The sequence below is a fragment of the Oncorhynchus clarkii genome, chromosome 6 (genome assembly GCF_045791955.1).
Source record: "Oncorhynchus clarkii lewisi isolate Uvic-CL-2024 chromosome 6, UVic_Ocla_1.0, whole genome shotgun sequence".
Taxonomy (NCBI): domain Eukaryota; kingdom Metazoa; phylum Chordata; class Actinopteri; order Salmoniformes; family Salmonidae; genus Oncorhynchus; species Oncorhynchus clarkii.
Window position 1 is genome coordinate 55,128,658 of NC_092152.1, and position 27,630 is coordinate 55,156,287.

At 41.4% G+C, this 27,630-nt stretch overlaps 1 protein-coding gene across 15 annotated transcripts; it reads left to right on the forward strand.

Moving 5' to 3' along the window:
- The first annotated feature begins 4 nt into the window (after positions 1-4).
- Positions 5-24,848, forward strand: LOC139411300 (oxysterols receptor LXR-alpha-like). Of its 15 annotated transcripts, none has more exons than XM_071157430.1 (11): positions 5-587; positions 8,626-8,848; positions 12,271-12,354; positions 13,247-13,486; positions 13,790-14,056; positions 14,307-14,509; positions 14,933-15,112; positions 15,403-15,502; positions 18,401-18,514; positions 19,732-19,826; positions 21,934-24,848. In XM_071157430.1, the coding sequence occupies exons 3-11, from the start codon at positions 12,312-12,314 to the stop codon at positions 22,078-22,080; spliced, it is 1,389 nt and encodes a 462-aa protein (XP_071013531.1). In that variant the 5' UTR covers positions 5-587; positions 8,626-8,848; positions 12,271-12,311; the 3' UTR covers positions 22,081-24,848. The 15 variants fall into 15 exon arrangements, with proteins under 15 accessions (XP_071013531.1, XP_071013526.1, XP_071013533.1 ...); XM_071157425.1 differs by having other exon boundaries at positions 447-587; positions 8,626-8,814; positions 18,401-18,529; XM_071157432.1 differs by having other exon boundaries at positions 447-587; positions 8,626-8,814.
- The last annotated feature ends 2,782 nt before the right edge of the window (positions 24,849-27,630 follow it).

Here is a 27,630-nt window from a genome sequence, read left to right on the forward strand (position 1 = left end):
CCAGACCACCATGACCTCTGATCTAACATGGAAATACATTCTTTGACCGTGTTTTCTTTCTGCTCTGCTTTTCGTATTTATATTTTGATGTGTATTGTCTGTAATTTGTCACCCAGGGCTCATCTGTAGAAGAGACATTGGTCTCAGTATGACTCCCTGATAAAATAAAGGTTAAACAAATTAAATAAAACCATGGCAGGAATGATATCGTTTGCTAAAATCCCCACATATTCCAGAAATACTGCCGCGTTCATAACTGGGAGCTTGGAACTCGGAAATAACCGACTTCAGTGCGTTCAAAACAACTTTGAACTCGGCAAAAAACTAACTTGGATTTGAACGGTCCGAAATTTGAACAGTCTTCCAATTTGGAATTCCAACTCCAGAATTCGGGCCTCTTTCTATATCTCCACATGAAGATCACCGAGGTCATAATTTGACCTCGTAGTTTTCCGAGTTCACAGTTGTTTTGAATGCAGCATACATTGCGATCCCTCTTCAAAATGGAGCGAGTTTATAAATTGTCGTTGTGACGTCATGTGCTATCGATCAAAAGGTTTTGGACAAGGCCGGGCTGGTGCAGTTAAGTGACATTCGTAATAATGTATTTTAGTTGTCTAGCTATGTGTCAACTCTGACAAATCTTTGCGTCGGGTGAAATTTATTTAGGCCTAGCTCTACCTATTTCCTGCTCAAGTCACATGATTGAATACACCAACCGTGCAGCAGGACTTCGTGGGCTCTGTCTGGCTAGTCGCTACGAAACGGGGTAACTATCGGTTACAAACTCAGGCAAGCCACCAATTCTGACCTTTTTGTGTTGCTTAGGATAGTTTGTCTTGAGATGCCAGTTTAGACATGATACAGTTGTCTTTTTCGGTCTACTGGAATAGCTAGCTGACGAACTTGGTAGCTAGAATCCACCACCAGCCAGAGTTAGCCCTTGAGCCTTAGTTAACGTTAGCGTGCTAAGCCTGGCTGTATTAGTTTACCGAACGAGCTAACATTAGCTAGTAAGCTCTTTTCTAATTAACCAGCTATAGAAAAACAACGCACGACGAGCCACAGAAGACGTCTAACAGCTAAAATGTGAAGTGTTTGTCAAGTTTAAATGAGTTGTGCTTAGCTTGCTGCGTTAACAACTTGCTAGCTACTAGTAGTTACCTAGCTAACGCTACCTATTTAGCCAGCTAACGTCAACATAACTGATGTCATCAGAAAACAATCTAGTTTGCTGGCGGTTAGTTAACTAACGTTAGCTATCTAACTACCCCAATGGTCATGACTTGATTGCGAAATCGTACGTTGGGATCTTGCCATATTGCAACATAACTTCAATAGCAGGACAGTGTTGTCACATAAGTTAGCGAGGCACAATTTCATAGGTACATTTTTATCCAGAGCGATTTACAAGAGCAATTAAGGCACATCGGCGGATTGTTCACCAAGCCGGTTCGGGGATTCGAACAAGGTTCTTTATCGCTGGGCTACCCTGCCGCTAAATTTGACATCAAAGATGATGGTGACTAATGGAGCCCGTGCTCAACTTTTCAGACAGAATTCTTACAAATGAGATTAGTTGTTTTTGAACATGGGTTGTTCAATGTGATTGATTGCATAGCTAGCAGATTGTAACGGGCTAACAATGTTAACAATGTTATGTTCCATTAGCCTTTATTTAACTTAGTTAAGCACATGATTAATTTCATGGAACAGTGCCTTGTTAAATGCCTTGTTCAGGGGCAGAACAACAGATTTTTACATTGTCAACTCGGGGATTCGATCTTGCAACCTTTTGGTTACTAGTCCAACGCTCTAAACACTAGGCTACCTGCTGCCTCACACTCTGTGTGGAGGAAAAAAAGGCAGAGCACACCAACAAAACCTCAACCCAACTGTAAAGGATTGTAGAGGGAGCATCATGGTTTGGGGCTGCCTCAGGGCCTGGACAGCTTGCTGTCATTGACCGAAAAATGAATTCCCAAGTTTATCAAGACATTTTACAGGATAATGTTAGGATAATGCTATCTGAAGCTCAACAGAAGTTGGGTGATGCAACACAGAGGTAAATCAACAACATAATGGCTTCAACAGAAGGAAATACACCTTCTGGAGTTGCCCGGTCAGAGGTACTGTTTGGTTTAACACAGTTAAACCAAGTTTTTAATCAACCGTAACTTGGTGACACTATCTTCATTTTTTCGATTTGGCCAAACACGCATCTTGTAAAATGTCTGTCTAGTTGCAGGTGGTTCATTTGAATTTAGAAAATGCTCTGTTATTAAAATGTTTTGCTCCATGAAGTAATCCAACAATGTGTAGGCTGCCATCTTTTCCATTTTAAAATCTAATCTAAAATTTTATTGGTCACATACACATATTTAGCAGATGTTATTGCGGGTGTAGTGACATGCTTGTGTTCCTAGCTCCAACAGTGCAGTAATATCTAACAATTAACAACAATACACACATCTCAAATTAAATAAGGGAATTCAGAAATATATAAATATTAGGACGAGCAATGTCGGAGTGGCATTGACTAAAATACAGTAGAGTTGATGACAGTTTACATATATGAAATGAGTAAAGCAGTATGTAAACATTTATTAAAGTGACCAGTGGTTCTATGTATATAGGGCAGCAGCCTCTAAGGTGCCGGGTTGAGTAACGGGGTGGTAGCTGGCTCGTGATGGCTATTTAACAGTGATGGCGCTGAGATAGAAGCAGTTTTTTTTTGTCTCTCGGTCCCGGCTTTGATGCACCTCTACTGACCACCTGGATGATAGCGGGGTGAACAAGCTGTGGCTCGCGTGGTTGATCTTTTTGGCCTTCCTGTGACATTGGGTACTGTAGGTGTCCTGGAGGGCGGGCAGTGTGCCCCTGGTGATGCGTTGGGCAGACCGCATCACCCTCTGGAGAGCCCTGCGGTTGCGGGCTGTGCAATTGCCGTACCAGGCGGTGATACAGCCCGGCAGGATGCTCTCAATTGTGCATCTATAAAGTTTGAGGGTCTTAGGGGCCAAGGCCCTACCCGTTGCTGACGTGTATAAAAATCGAGCACACAACCATGCAATCTCCATACACAAAAATTGGCAGTAGAATGGCTTTACGGAAGAGCTCAGTGACTTTTAATGTGGCACAGTCATAGAAAGCCACCTTTCCAACAAGTCAGTTCGTCAAATTTCTGCACTGCTAGAGCTGCCCCGGTCAACTAAAAGTGCTGTTATTGTGAAGTGGAAAGGCCTAGGAACAACAACAGCTCAGCCGCGAAGTGTTATTATGTTATAATAAAGTCTATGATTTGATAGAGCAGTCTGACTGAGCGACGGTAGGCAGCAGCAGGCTCGTAAGCATTCATTCAAACAGCACTTTCGTGGGTTTTGCCAGCAGCTCTTCGCAAGCACAGCGCTGTTTATGACTTCAAGCCTATCAACTCCTGAGATTAGGCTGGTGTAACCAATGTGAAATGGCTAGCTAGTTAGCGTTTCAAACGTCACTCGTTCTGAGACTTGGAGAAGTTATTCCCCTTGCTCTGCAAGGACCGCGGATTTTGTGAAGCGATGGGTAACGCTGCTTCGAGGGTGGCTGTTGTCGACGTGTTCCTGGTTCGAGCCCAGGTAGGGGCGAGGAGAGGGACGGAAGCTATACTGTTACACTGGCATACTAAAGTGCCTATAAGAACATTTAATAGTCAAAGGTATATGAAATACAAATGGTATACAGAGAAATAGTCCTATAAATACTATATTAACTACAACCTAAAACCTCTTACCTTGGGATATTGAAGTCTCATGTTAAGAGGAACCACCAGCTTTCATATGTTCTGAGCAAGGAACTGAAACGTTAGCTTTCTTACATGGTGCATATTGCACATTTACTTCTCCAACACTTTGTTTTTGCATTATTTAAACCAAATTGAACATGTTTCATTATTTGAGGCTAAATTTATTTTATTGATTTATTATATCAAGTTAAAATAAGTGTTCATTCAGTATTGTTGTAATTGTCATTATTATAAAAAAATTGTCCGGTTAATCGGTATCAGCTTTTTTTTGGTCCTCCAATAATTGGTATCTGCGTTGAAAATCATAATCGGTCGACCTCTAGTGTCTACCCCTTCTATAAGATTATAGCGGTCCGCGAACAAACGTTAGAGATGCATGCCGCCACCTACTGTTGTGTAGTCAATCACAGCTTAGAGACTAAATGAATAAAGAAACATTAAGAGAAACTAAACCCTCTTACCTAATCCTGTACTACTAAGAAAATAAGAGCCCAGCTAACTGCTAACAAACCCTCCCCCATCCCCCAAATCCCTTCCATCCCTGTCCAACCTCAATAACCATACACGTCAATCTTTCCCTCTCTTCCACATACCGGTATATAGAACAATACATAAACGCATGCTTCACATGGCAGGTAGCGTAGTGGTTAGAGCGTTGGGCCAGTAAAAGAAAGGTTGCTGGCTCGAATCCCAGAGCTGGCAAGGTAAAAATCTGTCGTTCTGCCCCTGTACAAGGCAGTTAACCAACTGTTCCTAGGCCTTCATTGAAAATAAGAATTTGTTCTTAACTGACTTGCCTTGTTAAAGGTAAAAATAAAACATACACTCCAGTGGGTCCACCCCAAAGTGCAGTATGCCATTATGACATTCACCTGTCTCGATCAATGACAGAGTATTTGAATTAGACAAGATGGTGACGTACACATTGTTGGATTACTTCATGAAGGAAAACATGGATTTCTTTTAATAACTGAATTTAGAAAATGCTCCAACGAACCACTTGCAACTGGACACTGACTTTTTTAGAAGATTACAGTGCATTCGGAAAGTATTCAGACCCCTTCACCTTTTCCATGTTTTGTTAACTAACAGCCTAAAATGTATTTTTCTTCCCCCTCATCAATCTACACACTACCTCATAATGACAAAGCAAAAACGTGTCACATTTACAAAAGTATTCAGACCTTGTACTCAGTACTTCATTGAAACACCTTTGGCAGCGATTGCAGCCTCGAGGCTTCTTGGGTATGACGCTACAAGCTTGGCACACCTTTTTTGGGGGAGTTTCTCTCATTCTTCTCTGCTGATCTTTAAGCTCTATCAGGTCTCACCAGAGATGTTCAAGTCCGGGCTCTGCCTGGGCCACTCGAGGACATTCAGAAACCTGTCCCGAAGCACTCTTGTGTTGTCTTGGCTGTGTGTTTAGGCTCATTGTCCTTTTGGAAGATGAACCTTCACCCCAGTCTGAGGACCTGAGCATCCTAGAGCAGATTTTCATCAAGGATCCTGATTAGTCTCCCAGTCCCTGTTGCTGAAAAACATCCCCACAGCTTGATGGTGCCAAGTTTCCTCCAGACGTGACGTTTGGCAATCAGGGTATAGAGTCAATCTTGGTTTCAGCAGACCATAAAATCTTGTTTCTCATGGTCTGAGAGCCCTTTGTGCCTTTTGGCAAACCAAGTGGGCTGTCGTGCCTTTCACTGAGTAGCTTCCATCTGGCCACTCTACCATAAAGTCTTGATTTGGTGGAGTGCTGCAGAGATGGTTCTCCCATCTCCACAAAAGAACTCTGGAGCTCTGTCAGCATGACCATCGGTTTCTTGGCCACCTCCCTGACCAAGGCCCTTCTCCCCCGATTGCTTAGTTTGGCTGGGCGGTCAGCTCCAGGAAGAGCCTTGGTGGTTCCTAACTTCTTCCATTTAATGGAGGCCACTGTTTTCTTTGTGACCTTCAATGCTGCAGAAATGGTTTGGTACACTTCCCCAGATCTGTGCCATGACACAATCCTGTCTCGAAGCTCTACAGACGATTCCTTCGACCTCACAGCTTGGTTTTTGCTCTGACATGCACTGTCAACTGCGGGACCTTTATATAGACCGGTGTGCCTTTCCAAATCATGTCCAGTCAATTGAATTTACCACCGGTGGACTCCAATGAAGTTGTAGAAACATCTGAAGGGTGATCAATGGAAACAGCATGGACCTGAGCTCAGTTTACAGTCTCGTGGAAATAGGTCTGAATACTTAAAACAGAAATACCTTATTTACATAATACTTTTGTAAAAATGTCATTTGTTTTTGCTTTGTCATTATGGGGTATTGTGTGTAGATTGCACATTATTTATTTACCCATTTTAGAATAAGGCTGTAACGTAACAAAATGTTGGAAAAAGGGAAGTGTTCTGAATATTTTCACAATGCACTGTACATGTTTGGCCAACTTGAGAATGAGGATAGTATCGTTATGGTTGGTCAAAAGTTCTCTCTGCTACTCCAAACAGTACCTATACGGTAACTGCTAATTAAGCATCACATTATCCCTTTACTAGCTACAAAAGCTAGTGATTGTGTCCGTGTCCAATTCTACCTGTGTGTGTGGGAAATTTAATTTGATGTTACTTTTCTTTCCTCAGTGGGTCAACAGAGGCTAAACTCATAGGAATAGAATGACTAGTTCTCTACCTTAAATTCCCTAAAATGTGCTTTTTGGATAGTCAGTCTGCTAACGTTACTGTATCTTCCTTTCACACACTGTTTTCGGTGCTGAGTATGGAGCATGCTCCCCATCAAAGGAGGTACTGAAACTTGGGCATTAGTAACATTTTGTATTTTTATTAATGCTTTGAATGGTATCATCACCATTGTTCAGTAACAATCCCATGTTTACAAGTGAGGGGATCGTTCCATATAGTTCTCATGACAGGCTTAGCATAAAGTACAGAATAAAATAGGTTAAAGGGCATATTCTTAACTTCCTACCTCAATGTCCACTCCCTCAAGCCATGGGAATAAATTCATAAATTATTATGACCAAAAGGATATCTTTCAGGTTTTTGAATTAGGCCTCTTCAGGATTTCAATGGGTGTATATCATGAATTTAAAAAAAAATGGATGTAGTTAATGCAGATTTCCCCTTAAGATTTTAAAATGTATTGTGAATGCCCCCTATGATATAGATTCTACCTGTCTTTGAGAACAGTAGCACTCATTCCCTGGACAAAGGTACCTGACAAGCTCAACAGAGCATTGGACTTGAGTGAGGTGACTTTAGGTCAGTGGCCCACAGCCCAAAGAACCTCATTCACCCAGTCAACTTGAGCTTTCAAACCAGCTGCAGCTTTCCTGTCCTCCAAAGTGGAAATTGTTAGCCTAGGACACAATATATTTGAATAGGCAAAAAGTCTTTTAATGTAACAATCCTTCCTTAGTTTTTCATCTCAATGGCAGCCCAGTCTCTTTTGTCGTAACTCTTTAGAAATGGTCTGGGAGAAATATAGGCCTAATCACTCTCACATTCATAGATAGTGCTATGGATACAACTGACAGTCCATGATATCAAAAAGCTAGTTTTAAACTTATTTTGAAACTTGTTTAAAAACAATGGATTAAAACAACTTTAGCCAATTTGGGGTTGTCAGTAGCGATGGGGCGGGCGGGGTGTAGATAGTTATTATTTCAATAATGTTTGTCCCAATAATCAATTTGTAAAAAGCAGTGGTTTGAAAATACTACTTCATTAGTTCTTTGGAGTTATCTGTACTTTACTGTGTAATTATTTGAAAAAAAAATTCTCCCCTATTTTGTGATATCCAATTGGTAGTCTTGTCCCATCGCTGCAACTCCCGTACGGACTCCGTAGAGGTGAAGGTCAAGAGCCGTGCATCCTCCGAAACACGACCTGCCAAGCTGCACTGCTTCTTGACACAATGTCCGCTAAACCCGTGAGCCAGCCGCACCAATATGTCGGAGGAAACATTGTACAGCTGGCGACGAAGTTAGTGTGCATGTGCCTGGCCAACCACAAGGAGTTGTTAGAGCGCGATGGGACAAGGACATCCCAGCCTGCCAAACCTTCCCCTAACCCGGACGACGACGCTGGGCCAATTGTGCGCCGCCTTGTGGGTCTCCTGGTCGCGGCCGGCTGCGATACAGACCTGGGTTCGATCCCAGGCTGTGGCGAGAGCCCTGGATTGTGTAGACATATTTGAGGTGTTGGCAGCTGCGAAGGCTATTCTCGTTGAGCGTGGCGACATACTGTTAATGTTTTATCCACTCCATGTCCTTCGCTGTTGTAATCTGGGAAGATGCAATGTTCCCAAACGGGAGGTTTAAACTAGTTCCTGGCTGCGTCTCACAAAAGCACAGTTTCAAATTCGCCAATTAAGATTAGAATTTTGATTACAACGTGCTTTGTTTTAACGGAATAGCCTGAAATGTGTTTTTCAGCTCAGATTTACTCGCGGCATAGGCCTGAAACCCGGCATAGCCTATAGGCCTAGTGTTTTTTTATTTTGTAAATATATTTTTTTTATATTAATTTGGGTTCACAATGAGGACAGACCTGAGGTCCCCGTACCAAACGGTTCCGTACAAATAGTCTACTGTTACACCCTAACTTGTGATTTGTTAGTTCTCTTAACTAGCCTACTTTAGGCCCCTTTTTTGTTGTTTTTGTGAGAAGTGGCTGGTTAGACACACTCCAAGAGGAAAAGATTTGAGCAGCACAAGGCCCTATGGGGATTTCAGAGCCATGCAAATGACTGATAGTTACCTCTCCTGTGTTCCCGTTTTCACCCTGCCTCCCCTCACTCCCTCTTTCTGTTTCTCTCTGACTCCCACAGAGTGTTGACAAGCAGAAGGGTTCGTTTCTCTGAAGATATTATTGTCGTAAAACTTCCACGTGACCGAGGACAGAGGGATTTAGTATTTTTTTGTTGTTGAGTGGAACACACAGGCCTGTCTTTTTAAAGCTGTTCATCTGTCAATGCCAGGGTAGCAGCCACATTGAATGAGGATTCAGTCTCACATGGGCAAGATGGACCGATCATAACAATTACTTCAAAGGTATGTTGAACACCAGATGCCCAATTCAACGGTCTCTCTGGTAAATCTCCTAAACACACTGACACACAATACACTTGTGCCGCTCAAACGAGTAACAGGTCTATGCTACGTCTTTTTTAAATATTTTCTTATGCCTACATTTGCCAAAATGTTTAATTGAATCAATGTCAATGCTCATATCTGAAGATAGGGCAGACGGCAATCCGCTAAAAGTGTTTAAAAATAATAGTAATTTAGCAGACCCTCTTATCCATAGTGATTTACAGGAGCAATTACAGTTAAGTGCCTTGCTCAAGGGTACATCAACACATAGAGCCTAATCGGCTCGGTGATTCAAACCATTAAACTTTCGGTTACTTGCCCAACGCTCTTAATCTAGGCCACCTGCCGTCCTGCTTTTTTCTTAGTTGATCATGTTTGAACAATGCTGACGAAGGAAAAATACTGGCGTTTTTGTTGCAGGTACAGCCAACTAGTGCAAATTTAATTTTGCGACATTGTATAATTTTGACAATCATTAGTTTTGGGGCTATACAGTTTGTTTACACTTACTTTACTCTAATGTTTGTAAATAACGTCAGCTTTGGGTTCTGATGGGGACAGTTGAACTAAACCCATGAGGCATTTATATGTTAAAGAATCAGTTGGTATCAATTGTTCTACAAATAGAGTACAATTCGCATCCCTTTGATATTTTAATGCCTGTTAGATTAAACGAAGCGCCCTTTAATATAGACCACATGGAACATTCAATATATATTTATTTATTTATTTATAAAGACAGCATTTTTGTACTGTTTTTCAGACTTCTAGGAAGATTTCAACCCACTTAACCTCAATGTCTCCTAAATTTTCAACATCACTAAAGCCCTAGTTATGGGCAGTTCCACAGTAATGGAATTGCGCTGAGACCCTTAAAATGGATACCAATCAAAATAACATTTGAATCTCAAACTCTATGCACAAGGACTACTTTTTAAGAATTGACCCAGAACATTTTATAAAAACACATTTACTCGAACTGGGCAGATGCAAAGTTTGGTAGCAGAATTTCAGTAACAAAAGTCATCACGTTTTCCTAAAAATGTTAAATAACTGCTCCAAATTAAGATTCAAAGATGTCTGGAGAAAAGTGGATTTACACCCGGTAACAGAATTATGCTAATGGTATTTCATCATGGGTCCCTGATCTGTACGACACAGAATTGCATAATTATAGATATGAATGTCATTCTCTTCAAGGTGATGTATCCTTAATAGCTACACAAAGGTAAAAATATGCAATATCCTCCTTTGCATATTTGGGTATTATTCTACACTCTTGTCTATTTATTTTAATGAGCTCTGGCACAAGACAAGACCAAATTTGTTGGATTTGGACCGGACCAAATCCAAACCAATTATAGACATCTGTTGCGCAAGTTTGGACATCAAAGTACAGCACAATTTAGCTCAGTAATTACAATATAGTACACTACATAATAGTGTACTCAACAAGGGTTGTGTTAGCTCAGAATTCAGCATTTTTCACACAGAAAATGTAGCCGCTTAAGAATTATCTTGCTGCGTTTTGTTAACGCAGATCTAAAATGCTACATATTGTAAGCATGAATTCTGTACTTCAGTCGCACTTCTCCACTCGGATGAGAATTCACAAATGGGAGTTTTTATCAGCAGACTGATGTGTAGCTACTTTTCTAGGTGTAACCTACTTTTCTCCGGTAATATGCAAAATGAACTTTAAACAAAACATTACAAAATGTAGCTAGCTACATTCTTTCTATGATGAACATTAGAAATATGATGGCCGTGAATAGTTTTTACAAAAAATGCCTAGTTCTTTTTTCATTGTAAGCTCATTTACTTGTGGCTGCTATAAATAGCGTTGCACTTCTGTTATCTGATGAAAATTAAGCTATTTTATGCCGAATGTGTTGCACTAATGTATTTTCTGAAGGAACACTATAGTTGCACGCCCCTGATCACTCTCTATACTTTCAATATATAACCCAGGTTAAATGGTTTAAAACACAGATTTTAAGGTTGTTTTGAAAATGCAGATTTCTGAACTCTAATGCAACCCCTGCTCAACTCTAGTGTGCTCTACTGTGTACTGTACTAAACTCTACTCCATTCTATTGTACTGTTCTGAACTATACTCTATAGTACAGTAAAGTACTGTACTTTTCTTTACTGTACTCCTATTGTACTGTTCAAACTTTTGAAACCTGGACGTCTATGATCGGTTCAGATTTGGACCGGACCAAATCTAAACCAATCATGGACGTCTAGATTTGGGCCAAATTAAAGGCCAATTAAGGACCAAACAACGTTTGTGGATGTTGAAATTAATGCCAGATGATGGACTGACAATTTCAACTACAGTTGAACAAATAAATGAAAAGCTAAAATGTCTTGTCAACTATTCAACTCCTTTTAACATGAGTAAAAAATTGCTTAAGTTGCATGTGCAATAATAGTGTTTTTGATGGACTGATCTCTGTACCCCACACATAATTTTATCTGTTAGTCCTTCAGTCGAGCAGTGAATTTAAAACAGACTCAACCACAAAGACCAGGAAGGTTTTCTAATGCCTTGCGAAGAAGGGCACCTATTTGGTTGATGGCAAAAAAAATGTAAAAAGCAGACATTGAATATCCCTTTGCGCATGGTTAAGTTATTAATTCCACTTTGGATGGTATATCAATACACCCTGTCACTACAAAGATACTACTTAACTCCGTTGCCAGAGAGGAAGTAAACTGCTCAGGGATTTCACCATGAGGCCAATTGTGACTTTAAAAGCTTTGACGGGAGAAAATCGAGTAAAAATTATAATGCACAAAAATAGCCAAATAAATAGTTTAAAATACCAGAGATTCTTACGCGGCCCATTTTATATTAGGCTGGTGGTATTATTGGGCTATATCAGCCAACCCGGGTAGACTTAGTTTGAAAGCGGAGTTGGGGCAAAATAAAGGACACTTTTTCTTGACTTAAGCTACATTTTGCATAAGTTGTGGCGGCAGGTACCCTAGCGGTTAGAGTTGGGCCAGTAACCGAAAGGTTGTTGGTTCGAATCCCCGAGCCTTCAAGGTGAACCTGTCTGTGCCCTTGATAAGAGCATCTACTGAATGTGAACCGGATGATTTTCAAGCAGTGTAAAATCTATTTCCAGTCGGTGTTGGAGTCTATTTAAACTATAGCCTATCATATTTAGGAAGTTAGACGAGTGCTGTGCTTCTGCATCCTATATAGCCTAGTCTACAGGCTATTTAATTGAGACCACACGTAGAGGCGCACTTGATCTGGCACACTTTCTACTTTTTCACTTCTTTATGGCATTTTCCTTTACATAAAGTGGTCTTTTGTGTCTATTGGCGCTTATATTAGTTATATGATATTATTTTATTACCCCCAGGTGCAGATTTGATTTCGTAATGACAAGCTGCTGTGCAGAAGATGTCCACACTGTCTGCGACTGATATCACAGATGTTGGTCATGGTAAGAGAGCCCCATGTTTTAGTCATGATCTGACTGAGTTCTTGAACTGTTGATGTGAATTTACATTATCTCCCATTCATCAGCTGGGTTCTCAGTCTTTTTATTCACTCACCCTTATTCTGCCCATCTTACAAGGGTAAAACATTTATTGGAGTTTTGAAGATTATTTACACCAGCGATTCTGAACTGAACGTTTTGAATGGGTCGTGGGTAAAATACAATAATACTCCAGTCTGAACTTAAACCAGGTATGTGGAATGTTAATGTACTTACATTTTCACACTTGTTTTTCTGATTTATGAACTCACTAAGTCGTTTTCAATGTAGCGCTATTAGTGCTATTATTTTTGGTAGATCTGTTGTCTCAAACCAGTGAGGTCATCAAGAATATGGGCATTTTATTATTGACATTGAAAGAGGTGGAAAGGGATGAGCTCTTGTCATATAATTGCTACATTTGCTATCAATATAGCATAAAATAGTTTTCCAGATTGTATTCTGGTGACTCTTTTTTTTTTTGTGATGTGAATATTGGGTTGCTACTGAGACAACCTGGTTCAATTTGGGTCCTGAGGCAAAACCAGTTGACAACCACTGATCTACACAATTAACATTATTTTACCCATTGGTCAAAAGATGCGTTTTTGATTGGACACCCTACAATCATCATCGGTGTTTCTGTTTATTTGTTTTACCTTTTTATTTAACTAGGCAAGTCAGTTAAGAACAAATTCTTATTTTCAATGACGGACTAGGAGAAGTGGGTTAACTGCCTTTTTCAGCGGCAGAGCGACAGATTTTTAACTTGTCGGCTCGGGGATTTGATCTTGCAACCTTTCGGTTCCTAGTCCAACGCTCTAACCACTAGGCTATCTGCCGCCCCGTATCACAGGTGAGGTGTTTGACGGGGACCCAGAGCTGCAGCTGGACTGCCTCTACAGTGGTGACGACCGCAGCAGTGCAGAAATGAAGCATGAGGGCAACCTCCTCCCCCTGGAACCACCTGACCATGCAGGGTTTTCCAGCTCCCCCCAGAAAAGGCCTTCCTCACTAGCTGAGGAGAGCAGCCCATTGCCCATGGAACCCAGTGACATCAAGGCCGACCCCGCCGGCAGCATGCCTGCCAACACAGGTCTCATGTTTTTGTATTTTGGTTTGATTTAACCTTTTGTTTATTTATAAATTCCCATTTGAGTTCAAGAGACCTATTTTGTGAGGGAGACCTGACACCTGTGTGTTCAGTAATGTCATCAAACCAGTCGGACTGGTCCAAGCATCAGGCTAATCTGTCTCATCTTATATATTTAGAATACATACCTATATTTTCCCAGATAGTTCCATATAGTATATTGAGAGTACATGTATGCATTTACTGTTTTCTCTGATATTTGCATATCATCTATTGAAAGTACATTTATTTTATGTATTTCCACAGAGGGCCAGCCGGTGAAGAGGAAGAAGGGTCCAGCCCCCAAGATGCTGGGAAACGAGGTGTGCAGCGTGTGCGGGGACAAGGCCTCAGGCTTCCACTACAATGTGCTGAGCTGCGAGGGCTGCAAGGGCTTCTTCCGCCGCAGCGTCATCAAGAGTGCCCAGTATTCGTGCAAGAACAACGGCCGCTGCGAGATGGACATGTACATGCGCCGCAAGTGCCAGCAGTGTCGGCTGCGCAAGTGCCGTGAAGCGGGCATGCTGGAGCAATGTGAGTTGTGGTTGCCACTGTTCCCTTTTTTAATATTTTTTATATATATATACACCTTTAGCTTCAGAAATACCTGTGCTTTTTTTGGGACCTTTTCCTTAGATCTGTCTGGAAATGTAGGGGTTTTTCAAAAAAACAAACAGAAGATGCTTTCTATAAAAAGCTGAAGTACATCATTGAAATTTACCTCCCAGACTATGGTAGTACTTATTTTTCCTTCTTTTCATTATTGTGTTCCTGGCACCCACAGGCGTTCTCTCAGAGGAGCAGATCCGAGTGAAAAAGATGAAGAAGAACGAGGAAGAGACTGCACGCACGTCTGCCGTGGTGACCCCCACCCCGGTGCCAGAGGTGGTCCCGCTGGCGCCTGAGCAGTTGGAGATGATCGAGAAGCTGGTGGCCATGCAGAAGCAGTGCAACAAGCGCTCGTTCATCGACCGGCCCAAAGTCACGGTGATTGTCTCTGAGTGTCCCAATCCTTTGACGCCACAGGGCAAACTACCAACATATGGCATGCTTAGATATCTTAAACAGTTTTGATTGATTGACAGTTGCACTAATGTAAGAATTGGTATGAAAACGTCATCTTGATGTGGAGGTGGAATATAACATTTCTGCATTCCACAATATTTACACACCACCTCCGCACGTTCAAAGACATGTTAGCCAAGAATACTGCAAAAAATATTCTTACTGTTGAATTTTGGACAAATGAACTGTCATACAGACAATTTTTGGTAGTTCAGCAGCTCTGAGCACATGGTGAAATTTCTGCATTGTATTAGGTGTTTTTATTTTTTTTTAAATGTAAAAAAATATTGAATTGAATAATTTGTTCGTTAATCTATTGATGTCTTTGTCTCATCTAATTTCCAGCCGTGGCCCCAGAGTCAGGACCCTCAGAACAGGGAGGTGCGGCAGCAGCGCTTTGCCCACTTCACTGAGCTGGCCATCATGTCGGTCCAGGAGATAGTGGACTTTGCCAAGCAGTTGCCTGGCTTCCTAGAGCTCACCAGAGAGGACCAGATTGCCCTGCTGAAGACCTCAACCATTGAGGTGAGTTTTTATAGTGTATTGCTCTTTCCCCTCATCTTCTCACAGGTTTGTTAAAGTGGTAAATACAGTAATACCAAATGCCGGCTTGATATTGTCTTTCGCCTATTAAAAAAACCCCACAAAAAAAAACACTTGTAGTCAAGACCACTGGGAGGGGGGAATCATGTCTGGCTCAATAGCATTGTTGGTTTTCAGGATCACATGTCTCAATATGTCAAGTAGATTATCTACTTTGCAGGATGTTTCACACTTGATCCCCAGTCACTGAGATGTGCCTTGTTTTTTGGCAGATCATGCTGCTGGAGACATCGCGGAGATACAACCCTGCCATTGAGAGCATCACGTTCCTGAAGGACTTCAGTTATAATAAGGAGGATTTTGCCAAAGCAGGTACAGCATCATATTTTGTTGGTCTGAGATGTTCATGGTCCACATTCAAGCTGCAATCAGTCAAAAACAAGCTGCTCGCCTTCAACTCCCTCTTGTTCTGTACCCCATACTCCAGGGGCTCCCACCCCTTTTCCCCCAGGGTCTCCTTTTTAACATTACTTTTATTTTTTTGAAGGTCATTTCCTGCAATTCCATGTAGTTTAACAAGAATCATGACATATTTTAGGTAGGCTATTTGATGAGGATAATAATGGATAAGGAAAATTAAATTCCCATCTTCCCAAAAATGTTATTACCCTTAAATGTTTTTATTATAATTTATGAACCCTCAATCTTGAAAAAAAAAAAAGTGAATAGATCAATTGAAAGCAACAGTCACACACAAGATTACTTCTCAAGTAAAGTCCAATTTCTTTGACTTTACTTTAGGTCGTAGCTCAGCTTCTGATTGTCATAGAGACAAACCAAATATATCCCCATGTGCATCAGTCATGTCTTTATCTGACATTTTACCACTTAATAATTTATTTTTTTAATATACAGTACCAGTCAAAAGTTTGGATACCTACTCATTCAAGGTTTTAACATCAGGTCATCACTCTCCATAGTAAATAGTCTTAGCAAATAGCCTTAGTAAATAGCCCTTACACAGCCTGGAGGTTTGTTGTGTCATTGTCCTCTTGAAAAACAAATGATAGTCCCACTAAGAGCAAACCAGATGGGATGGCGTATTGCTACAGAATGCTGTGGTAGCCATGCTGGTCAAGTGTGCTTTGAAATCTAAGTAAATCACAGGTAGTGTCACCAGCAAAGGATCATCACACCCCACCTCCATGCTTCACGGTGGGAACCACACATGCGGATATCACCCGTTCACCTACTCTGCTTCTCACAAAGACATGGCGGTCAAATTTGGACTCCAGGCCAAAGGACAGATTTCCACTGGTCTAATGTCCATTGGTCATGTTTCTTGGCCCAAGCAAGTCTCTTCTTATTATTGGTGTCCTTTAGTAGTGGTTTCAGAAATTCGACCATGAAGGCCTGATTCAAGCAGTCTCCTCTGAACAGTTGATGTTGAGATGTGCCTGTTACTTGAACTCAGTGAAGCAGTGGTGGTCCTCATGGGAGCCAGTTTCATAGCGTGTGATGGTTTTTGACTGCACTTGAAGAAACTTTCAAAGTTCTTTAATTTTCTGGATTGACTGACGATGTCTTAAAGTAAAGATGGACTGTTTTTCTTTGCTTATTTGAGCTGTTCTTGCCATAATATGGACTTGGTATTTTACCAAACAGCGATATCTTCTGTATACCATCCCTACCTTGTCACAACACAACTGATTGGCTCAAATGCATTAAGAAGGAAAACTTCCTCAATTTAACTTAACAAGGCACACCTGTTAATTGAAATGCATTCCACCTCATGAAGCTGGTTGAGAGAATGCGTAGTGTGCAAAGCTGTCAAGGCAAAGGGTGGCAACTTTGAAGAATCTCAAATGTAAAATATATTTAGCTTTAACACTTTGGTTAAACTATGAAATCATGTACTATGTCTTCACTATTATTCTACAATGTAGAAAATAGTAAAACATGAAACACCCTTGAATAAGTGGGTGTGTCCAAACTTTTGTCTGGTACTGTGTGTATATACACTACCGTTAAGTTTGGTCACATAGAAAAGTCCTAGTTTTTGAAAAGCTTTTTTCCCCCCCATTAAAATAATGTCAAATTGATCAGAACAGATACAGTGTAGACATTGTTAATGTTGTAAATGACTATTGTAGCTGGAAACAGCTGATTTATGTAATATCTACATAGGCGTACAGAGGCCCATTATCAGCAACCATCACTCCTGTGTTCCAATAGCACATTGTTAGCTAATCCAAGTTATTATTTTAAGACTACTTGATCATGAGAAAACCCTTTTGCAATTGTTAGCACAGCTGAAAACTGTTGTCCTGATTTTAAAGAAGCAATAAAACTGGCCTTTAGACTAGTTGAGCATCAGCATTTGTGGGTTCGATTACAGCTCAAAATGGCCAAAAACAAAGACCTTCTCAAATTCGGTAGTCTATTCTTGTTCTGAGAAATGAAGGCTATTCCATACGAGAAATTGCCAAGAAACTGAAGATCTCGTACAATGCGGTGTACTACTCCTTCACAGAACTGCGCAAACTGTCTCTAACCAGAATAGAAAGAAGTGGGCGGCCCCGGTGCACAACTGGGCAAGAGGACAAGTACATTAGTGTCTAGTTTGATAAACAGACTCCTCACAAGTCTCAACTGGCAGCTTCATTAAATGGTACCTGCAAACACCAGTCTCAATGTCAACAGCAAGGAGGCTACTCCGGGATGCTGGCCTTCTAGGCAGAGTTCTTCTGTCCAGTGTCTGTTCTGTTGCCCATCTTAATCTTTTCTATTTATTGGCCCGTGAGATATGGCTTTTTCTTTGCAACGCTAATGATCAATTAGCCTTTTAAAATGTTAAACTTGGATGAGCTAACACAACGTGCCATTGGCACACAGGAGTGATGGTTGCTGATAATGGGCCTCTGTACGCCTATGTAGATATTACATAAATCAGCTGTTTCCAGCTGCAATAGTCATTTACAACATTAACACTGACTAGACTGTATTTCCGATCAATTTGATGTTTTTGTAATGGACCAAAAAAAAATCACTTTTTTTTTTCAAAAACAAGGGCATTTCTAAGTGACCCCAAACTTTTGAACACACACACACCTCCCTCCAAATCAAGGAAGATTCCCCCCCCCCCCCCCCCCCCCCCCCCCCCAAGGAAACTTTGGCGCCACCCCTGCCATACTCTGTAGAGACATTGACCTGTTACCCTTAACCCATATTTGTTTCCCTCTGTCTGTATTGCCCTCTCATCCCCCTCAGGGCTGCAGTTGGAGTTTATCAACCCCATATTTGAGTTCTCCAAGGGCATGAACGACCTGCACCTGGACGAGGCGGAGTATGCTTTGCTCATCGCCATTAACATCTTCTCTGCAGGTCAGAGGTCAAGTGGTATGCTAGTGTGGAACAGAGCCCATATGCAAGGTCCCTTTATTACAAAGGTCTGGACATTGTCGTAATCATTAGGGACTCACGTATGTGGATATTCTGGGCCGATACCAATATAAAATATTTTCTTTGCAATATCGATTTAAGTTATCGGCCGATACCAATATTGCCACTGACATATTGTGCATCCCTAGTAATCATATGCGGAAGCGTCCCGAAAACAAACAAATTCATGGGAACAGCGCTGTTTTTAAAGATTCTACAGGGTTTCAGGTGAAAATATGACCAGGGGTCAGGAAATTAAGTAATAAGGTGGTTGTAGATATTTTGAAAAACTTTTCAATAAATAGAATGACAGTTAATGATGCAGTGCCTTCAGAAAGTATTCATACCCCATGACCTATTTAAAATGGACTGAATATGTTATCTACATATAATACCCACATAATGACTAAGTGAAAATAAGTTTAGAAAATGTAGCAAATTTATTGAAAAATTTAAAACATATCTAATTTACATAACTATTCACAATACATGTTAGAATCACCTTCGGCAGCGATTTACAGCTGTGCGTGTCTGGGTAAGTCTCTACGAGCTTTGCACACCTGGATTGTACAATATTTGCATATTTGCACATTATTACAATAATTCTTCAGCCATTTTCAAGTTTTGCCATAGAATTGTAGGTCTATTTAAGTCAAAACTGTAACTAGGCCACTCAGAAATATTCAGTCATCTTGGTAAGCAACTCCAGTGTATATGTGGCATTGTGTGTTAGGTTATTGTCCTGCTGAAAGGTGTATTTGTCTGCCAGTATCTGTTGGAAAGCAGGCTGAACCAGGTTTTCCTGTAGGATTCTGCCTGTGCTTAGCTCTGTTCTGTTTCTTTTTATCCTATAAAGGTATGAACACCTTCTGAAGGCACTGCATGCGTTTGCTGAGGAGTTCACTACGTATGTCTATTTTCCACTTTGAGTGAATGGTAGCGGCACGGAAAGTTCACCATCAAAGTTATTTTCACTCGCCTCGCTGGTCTCTTTGCCTAAAAGCGGAAGAATTCTAAACAAAGAGTTTGGGATATCAAAATATTAATGTCTTGACCTGGGTACTACAAAGACCTTCCCCATATGTAGGAAGTAATATTCAACAGATATCTATGCATTGTATTGGGTATAAAACATTCAGCTGTATATGTATGTTCCCCAGACCGGCCCAATGTGCAGGACCATGAACTGGTGGAGCGACTGCAGCAGCCGTATGTGGACGCACTTCGTTCTTACATCATGATAAAGAGACCAAACGTGAGTGCCCTAGTTATATACACTGCTCAAAGAAAAAGGGAACACTTAAACAACACAATGTAACTCCAAGTCAATCACACTTCTGTGAAATCAAACTGTCCACTTAGGAAGCAACACTGATTGACAATACATTTCACATGCTGTTGTGCAAATGAAATGGACAACAGGTGGAAATTCTAGGCAATTAGCAAGACACCCCCAATAAAGGAGTGGTTCTGCAGGTGGGGACCACAGACCACTTCTCAGTTCCTATGCTACCTGGCTGATGTTTTGGTCACTTTTGAATGCTGGCGGTGCTTTCACTCTAGTGGTAGCATGAGACGGAGTCTACAACCCACACAAGTGGCTCAGGTAGTGCAGCTCATCCAGGATGGCACATCAATGCGAGCTGTGGCAAGAAGGTTTGCTGTGTCTGTCAGCGTAGTGTCCAGAGCATGGAGGCGCTACCAGGAGACAGGCCAGTACATCAGGAGACGTGGAGGAGGCCGTAGGTGGGCAACAACCCAGCAGCAGGACCGCTACCTCTGCCTTTGTGCAAGGAGGAGCAGGAGGAGCACTGCCAGAGCCCTGCAAAATGACCTCCAGCAGGCCACAAATGTGCATGTGTCTGCTCAAACGGTCAGAAACAGACTCCATGAGGGTGGTATATGAGGGCCCGACGTCCACAGGTGGGGGTTGTGCTTACAGCCCAACACCGTGCAGGACGTTTGGCATTTGCCAGAGAACACCAAGATTGGCAAATTCGCCACTGGCGCCCTGTACTCTTCACAGATGAAAGCAGGTTCACACTGAGCACATGTGACAGACGTGACAGAGTCTGGAGACGCCGTGGAGAACGTTCTGCTGCCTGCAACATCCTCCAGCATGACTGGTTTGGCGGTGGGTCAGTCATGGTGTGGGGTGGCATTTCTTTGGGGGGCCTCCATGTGCTCGCCAGAGGTAGCCTGACTGCCATTAGGTACCGAGATGAGATCCTCAGACCCCTTGTGAGACCTTGTGAGACCATATGCTGGTGCGGTTGGCCCTGGGTTCCTCCCAATGCAAGACCTCATGTGGCTGGAGTGTGTTAGCAGTTCCTGCAAGAGGAAGGCATTGATGCTATGGACTTGCCCGCCCGTTCCCCAGACCAGAATCCAATTGAGCACATCTGAGACATCATGTCTCGCTCATCCACCAACGCCACGTTGCACCACAGCCTGTCAGGAGTTGGCGGATGCTTTAGTCCAGGTCTGGGACGAGATCCCTCAGGAGAGACCATCCACCATCTCATCAGGAGCATGCCCAGGCGTTGTTGGGAAGTCCTACAGGCACGTGGAGGCCACACACACTACTGAGCCTCATTTTGACTTGTTTTAAGGACATTACGTCAAAGTTGGATCAGCCTGTAGTGTGGTTTTCCACTTTAATTTTGAGTGTGACTCCAAATCCAGACCTCCATGTGTTGATAAATTAGATTTCCATTGATAATTTGTGTGATTTTGTTGTCAGCACATTCAACTATGTAAAGACAAAAGTATTTCATAAGAATATTTCATTCATTCAGATCTAGGATGTTATTTTAGTGTTCCCTTTATTTTTTTGAGCAGTGTAAATGATTTACCTTGTACAAGCCGCCATGTGTAGGTTTTGAGGATTCAGTTGTCACATGCACCCTTGAGTCCGCATTGAGTTGAATTCCGTTTTCAATTCCAGTCGGTACAGGAAATGTATTGAAATGTAGGTCATGAGTGGGAAAATCCAAATAGAAAGTGAAATGAAAATGTTAGGTTAAAAAATACAACATTTATTGATCCCCACAACTGAATTATGAACAGGGTTAAAATAATCTTTCTTGGGCCTCCCGGGTGGCGCAGTGGTCTAAGGCACTGGGTCACGCTAGGGGCACGGTGTTTCCTCCGACACATTTGTGAGGCTGGCTTACGGGTTGGATGCGCACTGTGTTAAGAAGCAGTGCGGCTTGGTTGGGTTGTGTTTGGGAGGACGCATGACTCTCGACCTTCGTCTCTCCCGAGCCCGTACGGGAGTTGTAGTGATGAGACGAACTACTAAAAACAATTGGATATTACGAAATTGGGTTAAAAAACACAATTATTTCTCTTCTGTCTAGGATCACCTGATGTTTCCACGCATGCTCATGAAGCTGGTCAGCCTCCGCACCCTCAGCAGCGTCCACTCTGAGCAGGTCTTCGCCCTGCGCCTCCAGGACAAGAAGCTCCCGCCGCTGCTGTCTGAAATCTGGGACGTCCACGAGTGACTCCGCTGACGCCCTCACGGAACTCTGCTGCGCTTCGCAAACGTGTGTACTTGGATGGACATTGGAGTGTCGAAAAAAAGACTTGAGAATGAAGCGATGCCTCCAAGGCTACCCAAACACGACAAATCAAACCTACAGATTGGTTGCCAGATTGGAGGAACTTTTTTTAAATTCTATTTTTTTTTATGTCTTCTGTGCGGTTTGGCAGGATATTGATGGCCCTCTGTCCTGCAGACTGGGACACTAATCTCATGGGGGAGGTTGGGGCACAGAAATAGAATGAATATAATTGGTATTTCTATGGGTTGAGGATTGTGCACACCTGATTTCTGTCCCTCACCCATTCCGTTGTATTAAAGGTGAGACGGCTTGTGGTGAGATTGTGCTGCCATGGTCAGTTTGGCTCAGACTTGCTAGCCAGTGTTAACCATTTAAATCTATTGATATCTGTTGATATTCAGTCTCGTGATAGACATATCTTTAATGACAATTGCCAAGAAGCTCCACTCTCAGATCCACATCATCGATGATAACCCCATAGTGAAAATAAATGGAAAAATACATGTTATAGCCCAGTGTTGCAATGGGATAGGATAGAGGTATTTTAACTGCTGCCCAATGTTAAGAAATGTCTTATTGGTGTCCACTGTCCAGATGTATATTAGAATGGTAGGTCGCCTGCTTGATACTGTTGTGATTTTAGCAGTTTAATATTCAGCCATCTGATTTGTTCTCCTCTCGGGGAAGGAACAGGAAAGCAATTCTGATTGAATTGTTTAAGGTAAAGTGATTGGAAGTGTTGGTATCGTCTACCACTTTCAAGCGCAGGGCCCCCACCAACCGTTTGTAAATGCACTCAAACATTGATTTACATGTACAAAGTATATATTACTATGACAAAATATATATATTTAGTATGCCCACAAGTGAAGACATCCATACAAAACGACTGAACAATCAACACTCTCTAACGCACAAGCTAGCAGTGATTTATTTTTAAGCGTGACTGGGTATGTCACGGACAAGCTGAGACCTTATACACTGGAACAACTTCAATGCTAAGCTTAGGCTATAGGTGGGGGCACAAAAAAACTGATCTCATCATGCAGTGGCTCGTGGGTCTGCTTACCCACAATCTGCCCCGCCTACCTTGCGAGCAAAACATTTTAGTGCTCCTCCCTCATGACAGTGAAGAACACATTTTAGTTTTAAAGTTAATTTCCTGCAATTCTACACTTTTTGCCATAGGGCGGAGGCAAATGTTTGCAGTTTTTAATATGGTAACTGATTATCAACCGGTCGGTCATTCGACCATGCTTACTACAAGTTTGGTAAATTAGCTGGCCGCTAGACTATCTAAGCTGACCTGGGCTAATTGACTGCTGATGCACAACCCAATTTTTTTTAAATTGCACTTTGTCTTTTATTGTAACTCGCAACAGTAAGTTGAGACCCCATCCCTGGTCTAGTCATATGTACTGTCCTCCCCTCCACCAAATCAGCATGATTCAAGACATCTGAGTGGAAACTTTGTCTAAAATGTGCTTTGCATCCCACGATAGTTGGAATATCAAAATAAGTAAAATTGTGCTCCTTGTGTGGGCAGTACTTTCTTCAACGGTAACATTTGTGGGTTACACTTTATAACTTCAATGAATAAACCATTGTAAATGTTTTAAACGCTTATATACATCTATGAATGTCTACTAATAATGAAATACTTAATAGTTTTAAACTATTTATAAATGGTTATTCGTGAATGTTATTAGTCTTACCCATTTGATTACTAATAAGGCCATTATAACGTTTCACTCGACTAAGCTCTGTTATTCATCTTTTTTTCCCTTCATGTTTCTATCACAGTCCTTTGTATGATGACGACTTCTCTAATGTGACACTTTTATTAAACAAACGTTCAGAAGGAATTAGAGAAGGAAAGCTTTCTTTTTGTTGCGATTTCTGAGTGACAGTTTTGTCCATTCCTTACAACTCAAATCAGTGAAATAGAGAGAGGAGAGTTGAGGACTCCGAGACAAAATGGGGCGATTTATCATAAGTTGCACAATATGTCAAAGTAGCACAGAGATAAAGGAGGTAAGATACATTGGGGCATAAGGTTTTCACACACTTCTACACTATTCAAAGGGTTTGCTCTTCCCTGGGCATGTGTGTGGAGCCATCTATTTTCAATTCCTCTTGAGACCCAAATGTCAAAACCATACAATCACAGTTTTTCTTCTTTTTCCCTTCAATATGTGACTCATACCAGTGAATGATTGTCTGCATTGAAATTACATTATTTCAGTATTTTCAATATTAATAGAAAACTAAAAATTAACACAAGGTATGCGATTTAATGGTATGGAGTCTTGGGTCTAAATTATGTTTTCAGTTGTTTGGAATACACAATGTTCCTTGAAATTATTGTTAATACTGTTGGTAACTGAAAGTTGATTTTAATAGAATTTACGACATTCTGGTGTGCAGAACTCATTTAATTCCCTTCTCTACATCTTAAAAGGGTGAAGCTGTAAACAATATTGTCATAAATGCAAACTTATTTGAATGTTTTTTTTTAACACTTTAGGACCGTCTATATTCTTTTATGTATAAATTTTAAAAAAATATTGTAGCCTATTGTCAGATAATGTTTCCGAAACAAATATTTTCCCGATTTTTGTTTTATTATTATTATTATTATTATTATTATTATTACAATTTCAAAGTGATTTAAGCTCATACGACATTAATAAATTGTAGTTGTTCCTAGTTTTTTTCAATATGCTGCTTTTATAAATATTTCAACACTAGGTGAAAGAAATTAGTTAGTTCTCTTAAATGTAGCACGGCCAGTAAACCGGTGCTGGGAATTTATTCACCCACACTTGTGTTTGGTGTTCTGTGGTCAAATAGCAACAGAACTGTTGACTGCTCTATTTATTTAAAAAAAAATAATCAGAAGAGCTTGTAAATACAGAATGAATTAGGTTAAGTTGGAAACTACCTTGGCATTTTACTGTATTGACAACCATTTACTGTATTACACAGTAGGCTTCATGCAATTATAGTTCTAGTCCGTTTGGGGTCTATTCTTGTCATTTTAAATTATGCTTAGTGACAGCTCCCAAATATACTGAACAAAAATACAAACGCAACACGTAAAGTGTTGGTCACATCTTTCATGAGCTGAAATAAACAATCCCAGAAATGTTCCATATGCACAAAATGTTTCACTCAAATGTTGTGCACAAATTTGTTTACGTCCTTGTTATGGCGCATTTCTCCTTTGCCAAGATAATCCATCCACCTGACAGGTGTGGCATCAAGAAGCTGATTAAATAGCATGATCATTACACAGGTGCATCTTGTGCTGGAGACAAAAGGACACTAAAATATGCAGTTTTGTTACAACACAATGCCACAGATGTTTTGAGGGAGTGTGCAATTGGCATGCTGACGGCAGGAATGTCCACCAGAACGGAATGTTAATTTCTCTACCATAAGCCACCTCAAGTTTTAGAGAATTTTGCAGTATATCCAACCGGCCTCACAACCGCCGACCACGTGTAACCACACCATCCTAGGACCTCCATCCGGCTTCTTCACCTGTGTCTGAGACTAGCCACCGTCCGGATGGAGGTCCTAGGATGGTGTGGTTACACGTGGTTGGCGGTTGTGAGGCTGATGAAACAGGAGTATTTCTCTCTGTAATAAAGCCCTTCTGTGGGGAAAAACTATTTCTGATTGGCTGGGCCTGCCCCCCCCCCCCCCCCCAGTGGCTGGACCTATGCCCTCCCAGGCCCTCCAGTGGCTGGGCCCATGATGCCCTTCCACGCCCACCCATGGCTGCACCTTTGCCCAGTCATGTGAAATCCATAGATTAGGGCCTACTTCATTTATTTCATTTGACTGATTTCCTTAAATGAATTAGGCCCTGCATTCAATATTGGACTAAGAACTGGCAATAACACATCCACCCAATGTTACACAATGCAATCATTTGACAAATACATGTTACAAAATAAATGGTGTGTGCTGCTGTAGTGGCAGCAAAGAGACTTTCAAGCTCCCTGTCCCGTTTTCCCAATGACCTATGTGAAGCTAGCCATAGTAAGGATTACCCACAAAAAAACTCCCTCATTGAAAGTGATGCAAATGGATACAAATAGACTTCAGAATTGCATTTGGGGCATACTTGTAATTCCCTTTACAGCCTTACCTATGGATTGGGGATCAATGAAATGGGGTGTCAGTCTACTCAGTGACACCTACAGAACAGTGAAGAGTTTACACAAATATTAGCATCATAGCTCATATTGCGGGACTCTGAAGCGCCAACTCTAGGTCCAAGAGGCTTCTAAACAGCTTCTACCCCCAAGCCATAAGACTCCTGAACATCTAATCAAATGGCTACCCAGACTATTTGCATTGCCCCCCCCTCCCCCTATTTTACGCCGCTGCTACTCTGTTATTATCCATGCATAGTCACTTTAATAACTCTACCTACATGTACAGTACATATTACCTCGACTAACCGGTGTCCCGGCACATTGACTCTGTACCAGTACCCCCTGTATATAGTCTCACTATTGTTATTTTACTGCTGCTCTTTAACTACTTGTTACTTGTTTCTTATTCCTATTTTCTAAACTGCATTGTTGGTTAGGGGCTTGTAAGTAAGCATTTCTGTTGTATTCAGCGCATGTGACAAATAAATGTGATTTGATTTTTATTTGAAACCACTGTGAAATGAGCCACATTAAGCTTACCAATTAAGCCACTATGTGTATTGGACATTCATTTTGCACAGTACAGCCTTACCTATGGATCCTGGATCAATAAAATGGGGTATCAGTCTACTCTTTGACACCCACAGAACACAACTGAAGGATTTCACAAATATTAGTGTCGTAGCTCATATTGCGGGACTTTGACTGTGGGAAATCACCTCCCCCGTCAGTCTCTTGTGCGTATTGACATTCATATTGTACTGTACAAGTGATTTCCCACAGTCAATGTCCTGCAATAAGAGCTACACCGCTCATATCTGTGGCCCTAGGTGTCACTGAGTAGACTGATACACCATTTAATGTATGCACAATCCATAGGTAAGGCTATACAGTGCAATATGAATATAAAGATGCACAATAGGCCCACAGTCAAAGTCCTACAATAAGAGCTATGGTGCTAATATTTGTGTAAACTATTCGATGTTGTTCTGTGGGTGTCACTGAGTAGACTGAGCTGGGGCCTCCCCGGATTTTGTGTTAAACGCTCTACAACAAAGCTTTCTCTGCCCTTAACCTGGTTCTGAACACCTCCAAAACAAAGGTCATGTGGTTTGGTAAGAATACCCCTCTCCCCACATGTGTTTACTACATCTGAGGGTTTCGAGATTGGCTAGACGGTACACTGTCCTTCTCTCAGCACATATACCTAGTTAAATAAAAATAAATAAACATATCAAAGCTGCAGGCTGAAGTTAAATTTAGACTTGGTTTCCTCTATTGTAATTGTCCCTCTTTCACCCCAGCTGCCAAACTAACCCTG